The sequence below is a fragment of the Vigna angularis genome, chromosome 10, assembly GCF_016808095.1.
Source record: "Vigna angularis cultivar LongXiaoDou No.4 chromosome 10, ASM1680809v1, whole genome shotgun sequence".
In the NCBI taxonomy this organism is placed as follows: Eukaryota; Viridiplantae; Streptophyta; class Magnoliopsida; order Fabales; family Fabaceae; genus Vigna; species Vigna angularis.
In genome coordinates this window covers 25,960,794-25,980,320 of record NC_068979.1, presented here as the reverse complement: position 1 = coordinate 25,980,320, position 19,527 = coordinate 25,960,794, and the positions used below count along the sequence as shown (strand labels likewise).

The following is a 19,527-nucleotide window of genomic DNA, read 5'->3' as shown; positions in this document are numbered from 1 at the left end:
TGTTCATTCTGGTTGTGGCTGTTTTAGAATGCTTTTGATCCACATGTGGATATTTTTATGTTACTATTGTTTTGGTTATATAAAACAATCTCTTTAGTTTGGAACAAATTAAACCACTAAATTACTTTTTTAGACATACCAAGAAGTTTGAAAATATTGATCAATTACATCTATCTGTCATTCATCAACTAATCAACTCAAAACTTAAATTTGATAAAAAAAAAATTACAATTAAAAGAAACAGTAATTGAAATGTATTGTGAAATGTTGTAAGTCTTTGTTTTTACTCTTTTTAATTGTGATTAAAAAATAGAGTGATATTGAAAAATAAATTCTTTAAAATTTAAAAGACAATCCTGAATAATAATTGACTTTTTATGACGATTTATTATGATAGGTGAAATTCATATGTCATAATAAGTTAAGCGGTAACATTTTCGTAATAAAAATAATATATATTATAACATGTAAAAAGAAACTGTCATAATAAGTGAGTACGGTGACAAATTATAAATTATATGACAAATCTAGTAAAACCTGTCATAATAGCTTTTATTATGATTGTTAGTTACCACTAGTCATAATATGTTGGATGCGGTGGAAAATTTGAAATTATATTCAAAACCTATTATGACATGTTTAGTTTATACCTATCATTAGCAATTGCTAATCATTGTTCCTAATCATTCTCTTGTATTCCTTGCATAAGAAGCTAACACGTTATCCATTAAAAATACATTAGAGGTGTAAGTTTTCTTTTCTATTTTGTTTCTTTCCAATATTATTATTATGATTTAATGAATGTTTACTTTTTTGTAGGTCTTTGGAAGCTCATTCAATGTTGCAGGGTGTTCCATCTGTATTTAGGAAGAAGATGCAAATAATGACACATATAAACATGTTGTAATTATTTGTATTTAATTTGCAGTGTTGACGTAATTGGAAAGCTATGAGTATGGATATGAAACACATGCACATGATTATATGTACAAACATGACTGATTCATGAAATAAGATAACAAAAAACTGACTAAATACTTAATCTAATTTTGAATTACAATCGTTAGAAGTTCCACATCAATTAGAGATAATTAGACATAAGGTGAATTTATAATATATAAGTGGGTGCAAACCCCACCTCACAAATTGATTTTGTTGGAATGAATTAGGCTTAAAGTCCATTGTAAGAAACTAAATTATCAAATGACTTTTCCTATAATAACAAATTAGGAATTACATTTTTACTTAATTCATTAACTTTCAACCTTATAGAAAGATTTTTTCCTTAATAAATATTTCTTTGAAACATAATTAGTACATTTACTTTGAACTTCTAGATCTAGTATGTTAATTTCTCATGATCATCATATATTTACTTCTTTCAAACCTTTTTCTCTTTTTAAAGGTTTTACTATCACTTGTAAAAAGAAAAGTAAATATATATATATATATATTATATTATTATAACATAGTTTTTAACCAATTATAAGTAAAATATGTTTTCTTTTGTCTTGTAATTAAGACAATTTTCATATTAAGATAACATGAATAAGAATAACAACAAATTGGGTTAGTTACAAATAGTCTATTCACCGTTTCATTTGCAACAAAAAAAATTGCACTCGTCAAATAACATTTAAAAAAATATATACAAATATTTTAAAACATGTAAGTATCATGAATATTTACATATATTTAAAAAAATATTTTATAAATTTTTAAAATATAATATAATATAAATTTTAATTTTAATTAAATTTAATCTAATAAAATATAAATTATATTTAACTTAATAAAATATAAATTAAATTTTAATCTTTTTAAATAATAAAGATATAATAATATAATCCTTGTATCTATTTGTTTATGGACAAATATCTACATAATAATTTTGTCATGAACAATATATACCTATCATTTGTATTTTTCGGACTCCTTTTTTACTTTTGTCTTTAACATTTTATGCTGCAAGACAAGATTAAGCCACAACTCCATTGAAATGGCACATAAACTTTGTGCATATTTTAATTAAAACTCCATCCTAATTATTTTTCTTCTAATCCTTAGGTTTATTATATTTTTAAACTTCGAATTCAATGCACTTTAATTATTTCGTGTGTAAAAGTAAAAGACAGACACGCCCCCATGTCACAATGTGGAAAGAACTACAAGAAGATAGCCTCTGCATTTACAGAGACGAAACATGTCTCTGAACCTCATCCACCTTAAACCTCTTTCTTCTTCTTCTACTTCTTCCATCTTCTGCTTTCACTCTTACTCTTCACTCTTTACTCATACTCTTTCAAAACCTTTCTCGCTCTCACAATCCATAACTTCTTTGTCCTCTCTCTCTCTACGTGCAGCTCAATCTGATGCCCATCACTCTTCAACAACCCCCATTTCCCTCCCACATCTCCAGCAACCACAACACCAAGAAGACACAGAACACGAAGAAGGTCATGACCCAGATGATCCAAACTACAATTTCTCCGACAATGACGCATGGGTTTCCTCCCAAGACCCTCAAGACGAAGAAAAATTGTACCTTGAGGAGAACCCTTTTACCTCGTGGCATATCGATGAAGAGCCTGAAATGAGTTTGGAGATTGATGAAATGGGGTGTTGTCAAAAGAGGGAATTGCGTGAGGCTGAGGGCGTTGTGGGGGAAATTGTTCAACTTGCAAGGAACTTGCCTCAAAATATGACTCTGGAGGAGGCTTTGGGTGAGTATGAAGGAAGGGTCAATGAGAAAGATTGTTGGGAGGTTCTAGAAATACTTGGGGAGGAGCGCCTCTTGCTGTGTTGTGTGTGTTTCTTTCAGTGGATGAGGTTGCAGGAATCATCACTTGTTACACCTAGGGCATGTATTGTGTTGCTTCCGCTGTTGGGAAAAGGGGGGATGGGTGATGAGGTGATGGGTTTGTTCAGAAACTTGCCATCTAGCATGGAGTTCAGAGATGTTCATGTTTATAATGCCACAATTTCAGGACTTCTGTATGGTGGCAGGTATACAGTTCTTGCACAATTATATGGTTTGCTTTGTTTCTTCCTTGCTTCTTTTGTGCTTCCTACGACTGGTAAGATTAGCTTAAGTAACAAGGATTCTAATCAAAAATAAAAATGCTTGTACCTTTTTCTGAGGTTTTTAAACTCTGTAGCAGCTTGATTGAATTCCTTGTTATACGCTTGCAATTGTGGTTGAAATGTGATTGTGGAGACCCCAAAATCCTTGACATTGCTGTCACGATCAGTCTTGGATCATATTTTAAAACCTCTGTCTTTTGCTTAGATAAGATATATCACATTTTCCTTGCATACTATTTCAGTTGTCACTATTATAATTTTTCTAATTGTCCTTCTCCCATCTCCCGGAAAATGTAGAAAATAATTGTGTGCAACATGTCTGTTATCTTATCATTCCTGTAATTCTAATTAATGCTGATATCTAGAAAACTGAACAAAGACCAAACAAGATGATGTTGTGACTTGTGACATGCATATTCTCTCGCTGTTCTGATGCTAGTGCATCAGTTTTGGCATGATGTTTTAGGTTGTCTATATTCTTTTCAAATTCTCTTAAAGGGGTATAATTTTGCTTCCAAACTCCATTAATCCTGTGGTGAGAAACATTGTTTTTGTGTATTGCTCTATTAAGGCAGAACCAGAAGTTCATATTTTCTTAAATGTCTTTGTTTTCTAAATGTTTCTGTATTTCTGTTACAAGTGTCCAATTGTGGAAATATGGTTTTTGATAGAATATAATTTAAAATTTTAATTGAATGTTAAACATTAGTTGGTTACCACGTTGATGATTTGCCTTTCTGGGGTTTGAGCAAATCATAAGCATTTCTCTTCTACCAATTTAGTTTTTCCCTTATGGCAGATGAAAATCTTCTTGTTTACCTCTTGGGTGTTTGGTCTTATGACGTGGTTATTTTGTTACTAAGAAAACTTATAAATGACTATAAAGTTTATGAAACTTAATTTGCTACATGTCAAAAAATTATGATATTTCACATCACTTCACATGTTTAGGCGCTGCTTTCCAACATAATAATGTGCTACGTTGGGGGAATACTAATTAAGTAATTATCGTAAACACATTTAATTCCTTACCAAGAACTTGATGTTACAAAAAGTTATTTCATCTCTTCCTACTACAAATTATCTTACTCTGTTTTGGTCAGCATTTTTTTTATGAAATGCTATACAATGTATTGTGTAAGATTTTATCGTGTTCTTATTTTAGGTACGAAGATGCTTGGAAAGTGTATGAGTCGATGGAAATAGAGAATATTCATCCAGATCATGTGACATGTTCTATTATGATTACCGTTATGAGAAAACTTGGCCATAGTGCAAAAGATGCATGGCAATTTTTTGAGAAAATGAATAGAAAAGGGGTCAAATGGAATGAAGAAGTCCTATGTGCATTAGTAAAGTCTTTTTGTGATGAGGGTCTGATGCGGGTAGCTCTGGTCATTCAATCCGAAATGGAGCAAAAAGGGGTTTCTTCAAATGCAATTGTGTACAACACTCTGATGGATTCATACTGTAAATACAACCATGTAGAAGCAGCTGAAGGGCTTTTTGTGGAGATGAGAGCCAAAGGGATTAAGCCTACTGTAGCTACCTTCAACATTCTAATGCATGCATACAGCAGAAGAATGCAACCCAAGATTGTAGAAAAGCTAATGGCAGAAATGAAAGATGTTGGCTTGAAGCCAAATGCCGAATCATATACTTGTCTAATCAGTGCATATGGTAAGCAAAAAACCCCGAGTGACCTGGCAGCTGCAGATGCATTCTTGAGGATGAAGGAAGTTGGTATAAAATCCACCTCACATTCTTATACAGCACTAATCCATGCATATTCAATTAATGGCTTGCATGAGAAAGCTTACATAGCATTTGAAAACATGAAAATGGAAGGTATTAAACCTTCTGTAGAAACCTACAATACTTTACTAGATGTGCTTAGGCGGGCAGGTGAAGCTCAAATACTTATGGAAATATGGAAGTTGATGAAGAATGACAAAACCGAACCGACACGGACAACGTTCAACATTCTTGTTGATGGTTTTGCTAAACAAGGTCTCTACATGGAGGCAAGAGGCATAATATCTGAGTTTGGAAAGCTTGGAATGCAACCAACAGTGGTGACATACAATATGCTGATAAATGCACATGCAAAGGGAGGGCAACTCTCAAAACTGCCACATTGGGCGGACGCTCCACATTGGGCGGACGCTCCACATTGGCGGACCCAATCCTTGGGCGAACGTCCACTCCTTGGGCGGACGTTCCATATTGGGCGGACGCTCCACCTTGGGCGGATATGCAAACCTTGGGCGGACGTCCACCTTTCAGATGGTTGGCCGTTCGTTCGGTCCTGATTCCTGGGCGGACGTCCTTGGACGGTCGTCCGGATTACTGAGGACGGACGGTCCTAGACTATTTGGCGGACGTCCGGATTACTGGACGGGCGTGTCTTTATGCCGGGAGGACCTATCAGTACATAAGCCCCCCGAGCCCGAGCATAATTTTATTGTGCGAAGGGGTTGTCCTTGCCTGGATGGGCGTCATTTTGGAAAACCGCTGGATCCATGCAAACTCGGACTAATGTTTATTTGGGCGTTTTGGTCTTGGTTGCTTGACACGGGTGGCCGCTCGTCATTTTGAACGGACATGCCATCTTGGGGACGATCGTCCTGTTCTCAATTTTTGGTGGTCGTCTTGGCGTACCTTGGAGGACAAATGGCCGGATGGCTGGTTGACGTCCTCCTACTTCGGATTAGTGTTAAATGCCAGATTCGGCTAAGTTACGGATGGTCGGCTCTTTACTGAATGCCAGATTTGGCTAAGTTATGGACGGCCGGTCACTTGCTGAATGCCAGATTTGGCTAAGTTACGGATGGCCGACTCTCTGCTGACTGCCAGATTTGGCTAAGTTATGGACGGCCGGTCACTTGCTGAATGCCAGATTTGTCTAAGTTATGGATGGCCGGCTCTCTGCTGACTGCCAGATTTGGCAAAGTTATGGATGGCCGGCTCTCTGCTGACTGCCAGATTTGGCAAAGTTATGGATGACCGGTCACTTGCTGAATGCCAGATTTGGCAAAGTTATGGATGGTCGGTCACTTGCTGAATGCCAGATTTGGCTAAGTTATGGACGGCCGGTCACTTGCTGAATGCCAGATTTGGCTAAGTTATGGACGGCCGGTCACTTGCTGAATGCCAGATTTGGCTAAGTTACGGATGGCCGGTCACTTGCTGAATGCCAGATTTGGCTAAGTTACGGATGGCCGGTCACTTGCTGAATGCCAGATTTGGCTAAGTTATGGATGGCCGGCTCTCTGCTGACTGCCAGATTTGGCTAAGTTATGGACGGCCGGTCACTTGCTGAATGCCAGATTTGGCTAAGTTACGGATGACTGGCTCTTTGCTTTCTTGCCCGGCCAAGCTGAGAGTTGTTCTCGTTGGAACACTCTTTTTCACCAGCTTGGTCTTACTGGGGTGGACGGTTCTTTTGCCCAACCAAGCTGAGAGTCGTTCTCTTTGGAACGCTCTTTTTCACCAGCTTGGTCTTAATGGGGCGGACGGTCTTTCGCTCCGTCGTCCAACCAAGCTGAGAGTTGTTCTCGTTGGAACACTCTTTTTCACCAGCTTGGAGTTTAGTAGGGCGGACGGTCTTTCGCTCCGTCGCCCAACCAAGCTGAGAGTTGTTCTCGTTGGAACACTCTTTTTCACCAGCTTGGAGTTTGGTAGGGCGGACGGTCTTTCGCTTTGTCGCCATCGTTGCCGGTTACCTGCACCATGAAGGGAACATAGCGAATTTCAAGTTTAACGAAAGATGTGCCCGTACCTTGTAGGGCCGAAAATATGCTATGGCTAAATGGCCGAGAAAAGGTTGAGGCCGAATGGCCGAGACTGTAATGAGGTCGAACGCTCTTAATCAGGTGGAGGCCGAATGGCGAAATAGGCTGAGGCCGAAAATATGACGAAGCCGAACGGCCGAAATAGTTCTTAGACCGAGCGTCCTTAAATATGAGGAGGCCTAACGGCCGAGACTGCTGAGGCCGAACGTCCTAGATTATGCTGAGACCGAGCGGGCCTATAATATGTTGAGGCCGAGAGTTAAGGCCTTATGGATGAGCGCCTGATGAGGTGTGATGGACGAGCGCTTGGGTGGATGGGCACTCTTTGAAGCTGGACGGACGAGCGCTTGAGTCCAAATTTGGACGAACACTCTTTGAATCCGGGCGGACGAGCGCTTAGGTCCGGATTGGACGAACGCTTCAGTCCGGCTTGGTTGGTCACCTGCAGTATAAGGGAAACATGATCGTATTTCTAGCTTAAAGGGTGTGTTCGTACCTTGTAAGGTCGAAAATATGTGTCCGAATGGCCGAAAATAGGTTGAGGCCGAACGTCCGAGATTATGCTGAGGTCGAACAGTCGAGACAATGCTGAGACCGAACGTTCTTAAATATGAGGAGGTCCAACGGCCAAGACTATGCTGAGGCCGAACGGTCGAGACAATGCTGAGACCGAACGTTCTTAAATATGAGGAGGTCCAACGGCCGAGACTATGCTGAGGCCGAACGTTCTTAAATATGTGGAGGCCGAATGGCCGAGGACATATGTCGTGCGGCTATGAAGTACTGGTGATGGGGTGGTCCGTGCTCATTTCTCGTGGTCACCTTTGGGTAACCGAAGTTACACGGCCCCACGGTGGGCGCCAAATGTTTCGACTGGTGTCCGGGCGGACCCTGCAAAAACACACAAGCTTACTGTTGAAGGCGGACGGACGGACGTCGAATGTTGAGGGCGGGCGGACGACCGATGGCGGGCGAACGGACACTCGAAGACGAGCCAGCGAACGACGAAGACGCACTGCCGGGCGGATGAGAAGACGGGCGACTGATGGTGAAAGCTGGAGCCGGGCGGATGAGTGGTCACGAACCAAAGCAAGCTTCACTGGCGGGCGGCACCAAGATGAACGATCACTCTGTGCCCCAAACTGGGCGGACGTCCTCCAATCCGGACGTTCGCTCCCTGCTCCAAATTGGGCGGACGTCCTCCAATCCGGACGTTCGCTCCCTGCCCCAAGCGGGACGGATGTCCTCCCCTCCTGGCGGGTGATCCTTAGCATTCAGCTCCAAACTGGACGGGCGTCCTTCCTCTCCTTAGCACTGCTTCACCCTCCCAGTGGGGAGGGGCCGGGTACCTGCTAAAGGCACTCCGACGCTCAAGTCAGTAATATGACAAGGCGTTGAATAATGCATGCATGTGTTGCGTTCTAAGCAATCTGTCTAGAAATCATACCTGAGACCTTTATTTATACTGATCGTAATGGGCTTTTACCTTTTGGGGGCCTGGAAACGGCCCAATAATACCTTAATCTTCATTAAGGACTTAATGTGCCATTAGCATTTAACCGTGTAATCAGCGAAGTGCGTCGGTTGGGAATGATGGTCGGTCAGGGATGTTACCCTAGGTGGGCGTTCAGCTCTTGGCCGGACGATCCTTTGCTTGGGCGGTCGTCCAATCCTTGGGCGGACGTCCAGCTCTTGGGCGGACGTCCAGTCCTTGGGCGAACGTCCTACTTCTTGGGCGAACGTCCAGCTCTTGGGCGGTCGTTCCACATTGGGCGGACGCTCCACATTGGCGGACGCTCCACTTTGGGCGGACGTTCCACATTGGCGGACGCTCCACTTTGGGCGGACGTTCCACTTTGGGCGGACGCTCCACTTTGGGCGGACGTTCCACTTTGGGCGGACGCTCCACTTTGGGCGGACGTTCCACTTTGGGCGGACGTTCCACCTTGGGCGGACGTTCCACATTGGCGGACGCTCCACTTTGGGCGGACGTTCCACTTTGGGCGGACGCTCCACATTGGGCGGATGTTCCACTTTGGGCGGACGCTCCACATTGGCGGACCCAATCCTTGGGCGAACGTCCACTCCTTGGGCGGACGTTCCATATTGGGCGGACGCTCCACCTTGGGCGGATATGCAAACCTTGGGCGGACGTCCACCTTTCAGATGGTTGGCCGCTTGTTCGGTCCTGATTCCTGGGCGGACGTCCTTGGACGGTCGTCCGGATTACTGAGGACGGACGGTCCTAGACTATTTGGCGGACGTTCGGATTACTGGACGGGCGTGTCTTTATGCCGGGAGGACCTATCAGTACACCTTTAATTCTTTTAGAAAGCTTTTGCCTTGTTCACGTTATGCTTTGCGGGTATATGGTCAACCTAATGAAGGTTGGCGTTGGATACCTCACATCACTTAACATGGTTAACTTGGTTTCATACTTACCATTGTTCCCAACTTATGTTCGTCTTTGGTTCAACATAACAGACAAGAATAAAAAACATGTAATAAAAATAGAAACCTTAAACAAACATTCTATGACGTGATTGCCACACTACCTTTCTTTTTAAACATATGATCAGAGATTTCCGTGCATAGAAAAAAATGTGTTCTGAGAAAAGTAACTTAATAAATGTATCTGAATACCTCAAGAAAAATAATCTTTGTTTGTTGGCCAAAGAATATCCCTGGTTAATATGAAAAACTAAACATGTAGAAACAAACTTCTAAAAAAAGTATAACATGGTTATAGTTAAGAAGTGGTTGTTAATGGTGGACATTTTTCACCTTAACTGGGCTGTCATCCAATAATAAACAGTTTTATACGAAAATGTATGTTTGTTCACTGAATTGGGTGACCTAAATAATTAGGAAAGCTGCTTGACCACAACCAGAAAAGAGACTAAAAGTTGGGATGAATCAATGGTCCTTCAAGTAAAAACATGTCAAATGCCATACAATCCGTGATTGTAAATCCTTCCTCTTCCTTTTTTGGTACACATTCTTCATAACTGAAAACATCGGCATGATGAAACACATGAAGTACTTTAGAAGAAATGATAATGCTCGTTTTATTAATAAATTTAATCTACGTAAGAAAAAATAACCAATTTGGTTATAATTCAAAGATAAGGGGAAAACAAAAAAAAATTATAAGACTTAGGATAAGATGAATATGGTCTTTCAAATTCTAAGATTCTGAAAGGATTACTTAAATTTTGAAAAGAAAAAAAAAATCCTTACTACTGCACAGGTAAGCATAAGATTGGCTTTGGTGTCCTTCTAAATTGAATTGCCATCAAATCTACTTACCGAATTCCATACAAGTTGCTTCATACCTAACACAATTGATTCTGTTACAGCAGAACATAATTAAATGTGAGAAGAATTGAAAAACGTATAGCATCCATTAAAAGAAAAATTGTTAAACCATGAAGGTCAAACATAACTGTGAAAGGGAACTTCTGTTCACCTGAGACGTGTATATAAAAGCCAACATGTATTCTTTCTAAACTTAAAACTGGCACTAGTACAAGAGATAAATAAGGTGCAAGTGCAAGAAAAACCTCGACAGAACTTTGATGAAATCATAAATTTGAAAAAAGTTCATCACCAACTTTGTCAAGCATATAAATAATCATTTCATTTTGGAGCAAGGGCAAGGGCTATATATTCAATCTCCTAATAAAATAATCTCAATTCATTCCAGAGCCACAGCTAATGTTAATGGACAATGTTGATACCCTAATCAATTTTTTCTTCCAATGGTTCATAGCTCCAGTACGCCCTCCATATTATAGGTGCTAGAAGCCGTTCAGTCTTCCAACCTAATGACTTGAGCTGCACATAACACAACGAGTGTTCTTAATATACCATTTAGGATATGAAATTCAGTAAGAGCAAGTGACATGCTATCAATTTTTAGTTTAATTTCCATGGCATATCAAGAAAAGGAAAAGACTAATATATGGTACTGTTAAAATAATACCGAAAATATGGAAGAAGCAAAATCAAATTCAACTAGAAGCTTAAAGAATTACCTTCTTAATAAATAATTCATATTGATTATCAACCCACTTTTGGCCATCTGAATGCAAGGATTTGCTTTTATGAGCATCCTTTGCCAAGACCAGAGCATGAAAGAATGACTTTAGGACATCAGCAGCATTCGAATCTTTATGCACAATAACATCAACGATTCCCTTCCTTTCCACAAGTATATACTTGGCTATATACAGAAACAACAAATAGTGATACAAGGTTTCAGACTACAGATGGTATGGAGAAAATCAGAAGTAAAAGTAATGAGGCAAACTAAACCTTTTGCGTAGTAAGATGCCGCATAAAGCAAATGCTCCTTACTGTTAATGTCAAATGAAAAAAGAACTTGATCATTAAGCTCTGGTAATGACATTCCAAAGGCACTATTGCACAATAATCAAGTCTCAATCATGTATAGGCCGGTCAAGGGCAAATCAATGCTTTCGATCTTTCATAGATTACTCTATCGAACTTTGTTAGCTAGTGATAGCAAGATAATAGTGCACTATATGACTAGGGTTATTATAAGTTAGAACAAAACATGGTGTACCATTTACCCTGAATGTCATTTAGATTTTGCTAATGGAAAAGAGACAAATAATGCAATGAAAAAGTGTTCAGGTAACATAACTGCAAAACTATAGCTGTGCATTAAGAACAAATCTATTTTCTAAATAAATTGGGAGTCAAACCAAATTTTTGCCACTCACATTTCCATGTTATCGAATGAAGAAATCCTCATGCCTAAACGTACTTTCTTATGCATATAATTAGAATTCCTTGAGCTCCATGAAATGAACCGTATGGGCAAAACATGCTCCTGTGAAGAGACCTGTTCAGGGGAGAGAACTGGAAAAAAGTTTAGAAGCAAGCATTAATATACATCATAGCAATAATTAAAATGGACTAATATGGATATTGAAATCATGGAAATTATGTTTCCCTGTACAAAATGCTAAATTTGGGAGATGATTGAGGAAGGGGTTAAAGACACACCAGACAGAGACCTCAATGTGAGATCCCCAACACAAAAACTAGACTATACCTTGTCTCAAGGTGACAAAAATTTGTTCTCAGATATGACCAAGTTTACGGTAAGAATTAAAAAGACGGAATAAATTCTCAAATATCAAAGACATGTTGTGGATACAAGCAATGAAGAATGGAAACTGACAATACCTTGGCCAGTCTCCATGAAATGATGCAAAAGAATAGAGCTTCTTTCAGGGTTTATTGAGTTCAATGCCAGGCATCGAACAGCTCGGTAATTTGCTGCATGGAAAAGAGACAAAATCTGGTGTTCATATATAATGTCGATGCTCAGATTTAGCTGCTGTATTTTGGGTTAAGGAGAGTATGCATGGAAAAAGGCTGCCATATACCTTCAGATTGAAATTATAAGCTCTCTAACATAACAAATAAAATGGGATAGTTTAAAATGAGCAGAAGTGTTTCAATTAATTGAGAAAGTAATGTAGCACAATCTGATTACAAGCAGCAAATACTCATTCCATCTCCATTCTAGCACAAACCACTAACACTCTTTAACAAGATTTAAACATTAGTTACAATAAAAAGCAACTATTGTCTATCCAAGAAAGAAATAGATTACATATTTGTCCCAAACACACTGGTAAGAAAATGGATTAATTACATCACTGTTTGCAAGCTAATAACATCTATCTAAAACCTCCTTTTACTACTGGAAATGGTAAATTATAACCAAGGATTCCCTCATATTTTTTCTTGTAGTTTGTACAACCAAAGCAGTATTGCAGAGATAGGTTTATACCTAATACCAAACTGAAGTTCACAATTCTACAATGCAAAGGATAGGCATGAAACAAATTATAATTTAGAGGCTTACCATACATGTGAAACACTGTCAAAGATAGAAATGAAAACCATATGGCCAGTGGGTATCCAATGGTAATGCGAGCAACAAGCATACCCATGGCCATGCCAATCATTGTGGCCACAGTTTCTTGACTTCCTTCCTATAGGTAAATCTTAATAAGTCAAAATATACTATCTAAAGAATATGTCCAACTGAACGAAGACATAATTATCAGCTAATAATCTAAACTTTCATAATAAATGTTACTTGTACCTTAGCAGATATATCAGCAGCATTATCCTGAAGAGCAAAATGCTGAGTTAAAGCTGCTCTAGTGGCTCCACTAGCAACACCAGCTATTTCAAAATCATATTTGAAGAGAAAATATACAAAAAATGTCAACCAGCAAATAAAAGAGAAAAATGTCTTAATCTTGGATAACAACATATTTTTCTACATAACATCTTTTTTAATTAGGAAACGACAGATCACACAATGTCACACTAGCTTATCTTTCTTACATGGAAAAAGAAGAGGGAACAAACCTACAGCCACCAACTAACTTTAAATCGCATTAGTGATTAGTGAATTAGTTTTGAACTCCAGCAATGTAGGAACTTACTGAAAGATCTTGAAATGCTTCCCAAGCAAACAACAAACACAAAAGCTGATGGAAACAATGGAGAAATGAGGTCCATTAACATTCCTGTAAATAATGAAAAAGTTTTAACAAATCATGTGATATACAAATATGAAAGATCAAATTTAACAGAAATCAGCCTCTTGGAAAGATACACTTGTGAGCTACTATTAATTTTTAGTTTAACAAAGCAAAGATAAAGAAATTTAGACATTAGTAGTAAAGTAAAGTATGCTTCATCTAGAATTTCTCCTCAGTTATAGTCTCCGTATACTATCAATATACTCACAAGAAATGCATATCCAACTCTGTGTATGTGAAATCAAAGATATAATGAATGCAAATCTGCAGCAATATTCATATTAGTTGAGAACATAAAAAATTACATCCGACAGGGTCAACCAATTTGGAAGACACTGCTAATGTATAACCAGGACCATGTTCACATAAAACAGCGTTCCATTATGAAAAAGTAGTAGTTCTAATATAAGTTTTGAAGATAAAAAACAAAGCTAAGCTCAAATTGTTTCCTTAGAAGACAATCTCTTTAGTTCTGTGTTTTGATTTGTCAAATAAAATTGTAGCAATTACAAGAAATTAGGGAAGTCTGTCCTCCTTCACCATCCAAGGAGAAGAGACTGACTCCATTCTGACAACTGCCATATCCTAAAATCTAAAAGTTTCCATTTAAATATTGGGCAATGTATAACTATGCCTACTAGATATATAGCCTAATTGTGATGTGAGTATTTAGATTAGTAGTACCCCACACATGATAAATCTCATGCACTCTGACACTATCAAATATGGATTGGGGTTAAATTTAAAAGTATTAGTTGTAACTGGTAACCGGCAATGTTATCTGTGGGCAAGTGGAGAATGAATCATGCATGAACCTCAACTTTCAATCTATCTGCAAACCAATTAAAACATTCAAGTAACTTTTGTGCTCAAATGATTTAAGGGAAGTTTACTCCGTCGAAGAATTGGTTGACAAATTTATCCATACTTCTGCTCCCAACCCTTCAATTATTCCCAATCTCAATTCTTGAATCAACATACTAATAAACCAGGACTCCCGTATGTAAAACTATTTTGTGCTTATGCCTATACTACAGAGAGAGAGAGAGAGAGAGATTGCATGTAGAAAATGCCTGCACAAATTTTTTTTTCACATTTTTTTAAAAGATAAATGTGAAAGAATCTACCAAGGTCATTCATAAAATCTGCAACCAAACGCCACATTTTTGCATTGCTATCAAGATTTGATCCCTGCAGCATATAGGATAAATATAAACATACCTAAAAAGAATGGACTCAGAATCATTCAAAAAGAGAGAACCAGAATAAGCCAATCGGTTGGTCCACATAAAGCTAGTACCACACATTTCAGTTCAAAATTAATAAGGACAGATGAACACGCTTGCATGGGAAACGCATACCTGGTAAAAAGTGAACAAGATTCCTCCAAGCATACCTGTTAGATCCCTCAAAAACCACTGGAAACAGTTTCAAAGTTCAATATCCTACTGTCAATGCATAAGAAATTGCAGCCTAAGAAACAGAGAAGATTAAACGTACCAAAACAAGATAAAGTTAACACAAAAGGCCTGAACTCACAAGCCTCATCTAACAAACTAGGTTTCAATCATTAAAAAATAGAAAATATAACATCTACTACCTGAAAAGTAGCACCAATGACAGTAGCTGATTTTTCACCAACCCCAATAGCACTCAGGAGAGCCTGAAAGGGATTTCATTGACCACTCATGTACTTATGTCTTTTATGACAAACACTATAAATAATCAGTTAAACAGAGCCTTACCTGGGTAGAAAGCATGGTCCTTATGTACGTTGAAAGGCCCTGCCACAGTGAATCCAGGATTAACTCAAGAACATGATTTTGATATAACGATAGTGTTTAATTCCTATGCAATGTAAGTAAAAACTGTTTTACACTATCAACCTACAAAAATTCATGGTAATACGTTAAGGTGATTTGTTAAAGTCTACAAACTCGTCATACACCATAATTTGTGATTAGATAATTAAAATCATTCACATTTTGCACCTCAAAACATAACTGCTTCTCATTTGGTATTACCTGCAATGAGTCCCATATTTGAAAAGGAACATAATCTGCAGTCACACTGCTTGGAAAACCCTGTATGTTACCAGCAACAAGGAAAAAGAGAAACCTTTTTCAACAATGATGAACTTAAAGAACACCCACATGATGAAATAGCAGTGGCAAACAAAATTTCAGTTCCTTTTCATTTCTAAGAGAACATGTGGAGTAAAATAGAAGCTTGCCTCAGGGACAAAAGCTTGAAGTAAGCGTCTCCAAACATGGCTAAATCGGGCACCAGATCTGTAAATAAGGAGAAAGAGAAAGGGTGAAAGAGAGAGAGGCTGTTGAAGATGGTGATTGGTGGTGATGGGAAAAGGGAAGTACCTTGTAATGGTGACAGAGGAAGAAGAAGCCTTGATGGTGAAAGTCTTAGAGAGCTTTGTGGGTGATGAACCGTTCCATTCTTCTATAGTTATGGTCTTATTAGACACGGATGAAGATGCTTCCATGCCCAGAAAAAGGAGTTGAATTGCCACCAAAACCTTAATCACTTCGCAGTTCGCAGGTTGTTTGTGGAAACTTAAAACTCAACTCACGAAGGGACTTTGACCGAATTACAACTTTTTTTATTTTTAAATTACACCTAATTGGCATTAGATTTATTTTATTTTCTTCTAAGATCTAATGGATTCTTACGCGAAATTAATTTATCTAAGGATAGACTTCAAATTAATAATCGGAGAGCGGTCAAATATGTGTTTTGAATTATATATCAAAATTTTAGTTCAATCTAAACAGTAAATTAATATTGAATTGAAGGTTTACTAAGATAATTTAATGATAAAAATAAAATGATAATTAAGTTTCTCAAAAATATGAAATTAATTCTTATAACATAGACTTCAAATTAATATTTTGAAATTGAGAAGTGAAGTAATAATAAGTATTAGAAATCATGTATCAAAATTTTACTTTAATCTAACAATAAACGAAATGAAAATAAAGATTTTACTGAGATAACTCAAAAAATAAAAAACAAAGAAAAACACAAACAAAAAAAAAAACCCTAAAGATGGACAAAATAACTCCCCGTACTAAAACCTAACATACTCATATCTCGTAAATTCAAATTCTTCATCCTAAAACATACAATTATCGTTAAAAAAAAACAGAGTTAGCTCTACCTATCTCTTGTCTTGAATAACTTCAATCATTTTCTTTCCGAATTTGAATAGCTTCAGAGACCAAGATAGCCTATGCATTTTTAGAATCTCTCTACACTTCAGAGGCTTAAACTCCTCTTACAACCAAAGGTGGTTCTCTCCTCTTTTGTGGTATGCTTTTCATTCTTCATTCTTGTCATATATATATATATATATATATATATATATATATATATATAGCAAACCAAACTTAACTTTGTCCTCCATTTACTATTTACACCTAATACCACACTTAACACTTACTTAACTCTATCCTTCATTTACTTTTCAGACCTAATATCACACTTAACAAAATATGTATTTTATTGTTGCATTATACCTATTTTACTGTAACATTATACATATTTTATTATAACATTGTTTTTTTACTGTACCATAAAAATTTATCTATTTTTCAAGGTTTTTACATTAAGCATTCTAATTTCTTCAAAATAACAACACTTGAGGGACAGTCCAACTAATTAAGGCCAGGAGTGCATCTCCGATAGAAGGGATGAGTGTACCGATGCTCACTAGAGGTAGATAGATCAACCAAACCCAAGGTCCAACTACAAACTTTCTAAGTACAACAACTTAAATATATTCTATTAGAGCTGGAATTTTCGCAATTGTTAACTCTAAACTTGCCCTCCAATTAATCATTAAGGGATTTAAATGCTATTATATATTGTTACTTATTATCACCACCTCCCCATATTAGGATTGAGTAATTTGCACACCTACTACCTTCCTTGGATGTGGTAGTCATTTCTTCCGTCCTGTTTTTGAAATTGAACCCTAAGTCATTGTCACGTGTTACCACCATGGTAGGCCACTATCCTACTATCAAAAGTTGATAGGACATAAATTTGAATGATGCATCGTCGACATAAGAGTTATGTGATCCAACAAGTTATCATGAATAATCAAAGCAATGTGTAGAACTTACGTAAATATTTTTATCTAATAAAAACATTCCTTCCGAAAGCTGGAGTTTGTTGCATGTATTAGCTCTAGAATTACTATGATGATTCAGTAGATACCCTAAAAAATAAAATATAACTAATTTAATGAGTCATTCATAGTTTAAAAGTTTAAATTAGTACATATTTACACATTCATGACTTATTCTTTGAATAAGTTGTTAGACAACTACTACCATGATAAGGCTTGCCTTATGTTAAATTAATATACAAAAGTTAAACTTATACAAATAAATACACTTTTTCTTAGTAAACATATATCTATATACAAATAAATACACTTTTTCTTAGTAAACATATATCTATATTTAAATTTAGAGATCAAGTTTTAATGAGATTTTTTTAGGAATCTTTAAAAAAAATGGTATCTCTTTGTTTCCTAAATCTCATAATTTATTTCCACGAGAAAGTATTTTTTTCCTCAAAGAATCAAAATGCATAAAATCAAGAAAATGGAAAACATATTTAAACAATGAATTTTGGATTGATTTTTTTTCTCTCTCCACCACATAATAATATAATAAACTTGTCCATCAAATTTCATTTACATTGCCATAATACTAACTTTTGATGAATTGGTTGAGAAGAATGTTAAGAGATAGGAAGACATTCTGAAAATGTTTTCTTAATGTCTTGTGTTTGACGTATCCATACAAGCAACATAGTTGCCTTATGGAAAAGTAGCATAACACCTAACCTAGTACCAAAATGTTATACACCTACGTGAAAGTTAATGCTCTAAGTAACAAATCTTTTTCGAAAAAACCTATATAAAGAGAAACACATGAAGAGAAGATAACAATAATCAAGATTTATTATTGCATATACACAATCAAAACTATCTTTCGCTTGCATCATCTAAAACTCTCTTTGAAAAAAAATAATCTTTGTTACAAGTTTTCAAATATTCTTTGTATTGAAAAAATATCCTCTCCGCGAGAATCATTATATGTACTTATTTTTCATAAAAACATGTTATTTTTGTAGAATAAGAAGTGATTCAAAATACTTGTATGTTTAACAAAAAGAAGTTAAATGATATAGTTGATACCAAGAGTGGTTATACTCGTTGTAAACACCATAAGTGATTAAACTCATTGTAAATTTTTCAACGATTAATGGAACCTTTTGAGAGTGCTTAAGGGAGAACTGGACTTAATTCAGATTAAAGTGAATCAGTATAAAAACACGTTTTCTTTTTTGTTATCATTTTAAAAGTTTTCTAAATGCTTCTTTAAATCCTTAACTCTTCAACACTATTTACAAATCATCTAATCCTTGTAAATAGCATCTAACACTAAATTGTGAATTCTTTTTAAAACTCTATTCAAACTTCCTTTATAGAGTTTATGTAATTTCAATTTTTTAATAATATAGCTAATAGTTTTTCTAATTTTTTTATCTTTTTTTTTAAATTCTTATACAATCATATTTTTTATGTATTTTTTATTTGGAAATAGTTGTTTATAATTTAATTAATGAATCATTTTTTATTTACTTATATTTTAAAAAAATTATTGTTTTTTTTAAATTTACATAAAATTATTTTTATTTTGAAATTATTAGAAAATTTAATTATTAAATTTATATTTACAAAATTTATTATAAACATAAAAAAATTGAAAAATCTAATAAAAAATATTTTAAAGTTTAAAAATAAGTTCATATAAAAATTAAAAAAAAAACATAAAAACTATAATCTTTAAAATGTGAAAAAGTTATAAAAATTAAAAGAAAGAAATCATATATTATGCTACAAAATCTAAAATAAAAAACAGAGCAAAACGCTAGAAGGAGGGCTTGAACCTCCGACCTTGTGGTTAACAGCCACACGCTCTAACCAACTGAGCTATTCCAGCTTACATTATGAGCAAATC

The 19,527-nt window shown here is 36.3% G+C and overlaps 2 protein-coding genes and 1 non-coding gene across 7 annotated transcripts; 1 reads left to right on the top strand and 2 right to left on the bottom strand.

Moving 5' to 3' along the window:
* Nucleotides 1-2,155: 2,155 nt before the first annotated feature.
* Nucleotides 2,156-9,315, top strand: LOC108334934 (pentatricopeptide repeat-containing protein At5g50280, chloroplastic-like). The gene is made up of 2 exons (XM_052869889.1): nucleotides 2,156-3,006; nucleotides 4,250-9,315. Exons 1-2 carry the CDS (start codon nucleotides 2,204-2,206, stop codon nucleotides 5,394-5,396), a joined length of 1,950 nt encoding a protein of 649 aa, XP_052725849.1. The 5' UTR covers nucleotides 2,156-2,203; the 3' UTR covers nucleotides 5,397-9,315.
* A 219-nt stretch (nucleotides 9,316-9,534) lies between these two features.
* On the bottom strand, nucleotides 9,535-16,073 carry LOC108336136 (protein root UVB sensitive 3). Of its 5 annotated transcripts, none has more exons than XR_001832819.2 (17): nucleotides 15,850-16,073; nucleotides 15,708-15,765; nucleotides 15,499-15,558; nucleotides 15,220-15,258; nucleotides 15,075-15,137; nucleotides 14,836-14,892; nucleotides 14,602-14,665; nucleotides 13,376-13,459; nucleotides 13,027-13,109; nucleotides 12,784-12,913; nucleotides 12,096-12,188; nucleotides 11,627-11,765; nucleotides 11,196-11,236; nucleotides 10,916-11,103; nucleotides 10,619-10,715; nucleotides 10,119-10,228; nucleotides 9,535-9,886 (listed from the first exon to the last, which is right to left on the bottom strand). XR_001832819.2 is itself a non-coding variant. In XM_017572489.2 (17 exons), the coding sequence occupies exons 1-15, from the start codon at nucleotides 15,972-15,974 to the stop codon at nucleotides 10,620-10,622; spliced, it is 1,320 nt and encodes a 439-aa protein (XP_017427978.1). In that variant the 5' UTR covers nucleotides 15,975-16,073; the 3' UTR covers nucleotides 9,536-9,886; nucleotides 10,188-10,228; nucleotide 10,619. The 5 variants fall into 5 exon arrangements, 3 of the variants coding, with proteins under 3 accessions (XP_017427978.1, XP_052725850.1, XP_017427977.1); XM_017572489.2 differs by having other exon boundaries at nucleotides 9,536-9,886; nucleotides 10,188-10,228; XM_052869890.1 differs by lacking the exon at nucleotides 10,119-10,228 and having other exon boundaries at nucleotides 9,537-9,886.
* A 3,362-nt stretch (nucleotides 16,074-19,435) lies between these two features.
* TRNAN-GUU (transfer RNA asparagine (anticodon GUU)) lies at nucleotides 19,436-19,509 on the bottom strand. The gene has a single exon. It is a non-coding gene; the product is annotated as a tRNA-Asn (tRNA).
* Between the last annotated feature and the right edge of the window lie 18 nt (nucleotides 19,510-19,527).

What these genes read in the sequence shown, in the direction of transcription:
- LOC108336136 (XM_017572489.2), bottom strand. Translation starts at nt 15,974, where the DNA reads ATGGAAGCATCTTCATCCGTGTCTAATAAGACCATAACTATAGAAGAA. An exon ending in TTCAAGCTTTTGTCCCTGAG is followed by an intron (nt 15,559 to 15,707) that starts GCAAGCTTCTAT and finishes GGTAACATACAG; the next exon opens with GGTTTTCCAAGCAGTGTGAC. An exon ending in ATGAATTATTTATTAAGAAG is followed by an intron (nt 10,716 to 10,915) that starts GTAATTCTTTAA and finishes TGTTATGTGCAG; the next exon opens with CTCAAGTCATTAGGTTGGAA.
- LOC108334934 (XM_052869889.1), top strand. Translation starts at nt 2,204, where the DNA reads ATGTCTCTGAACCTCATCCACCTTAAACCTCTTTCTTCTTCTTCTACT. An exon ending in GGACTTCTGTATGGTGGCAG is followed by an intron (nt 3,007 to 4,249) that starts GTATACAGTTCT and finishes TTCTTATTTTAG; the next exon opens with GTACGAAGATGCTTGGAAAG.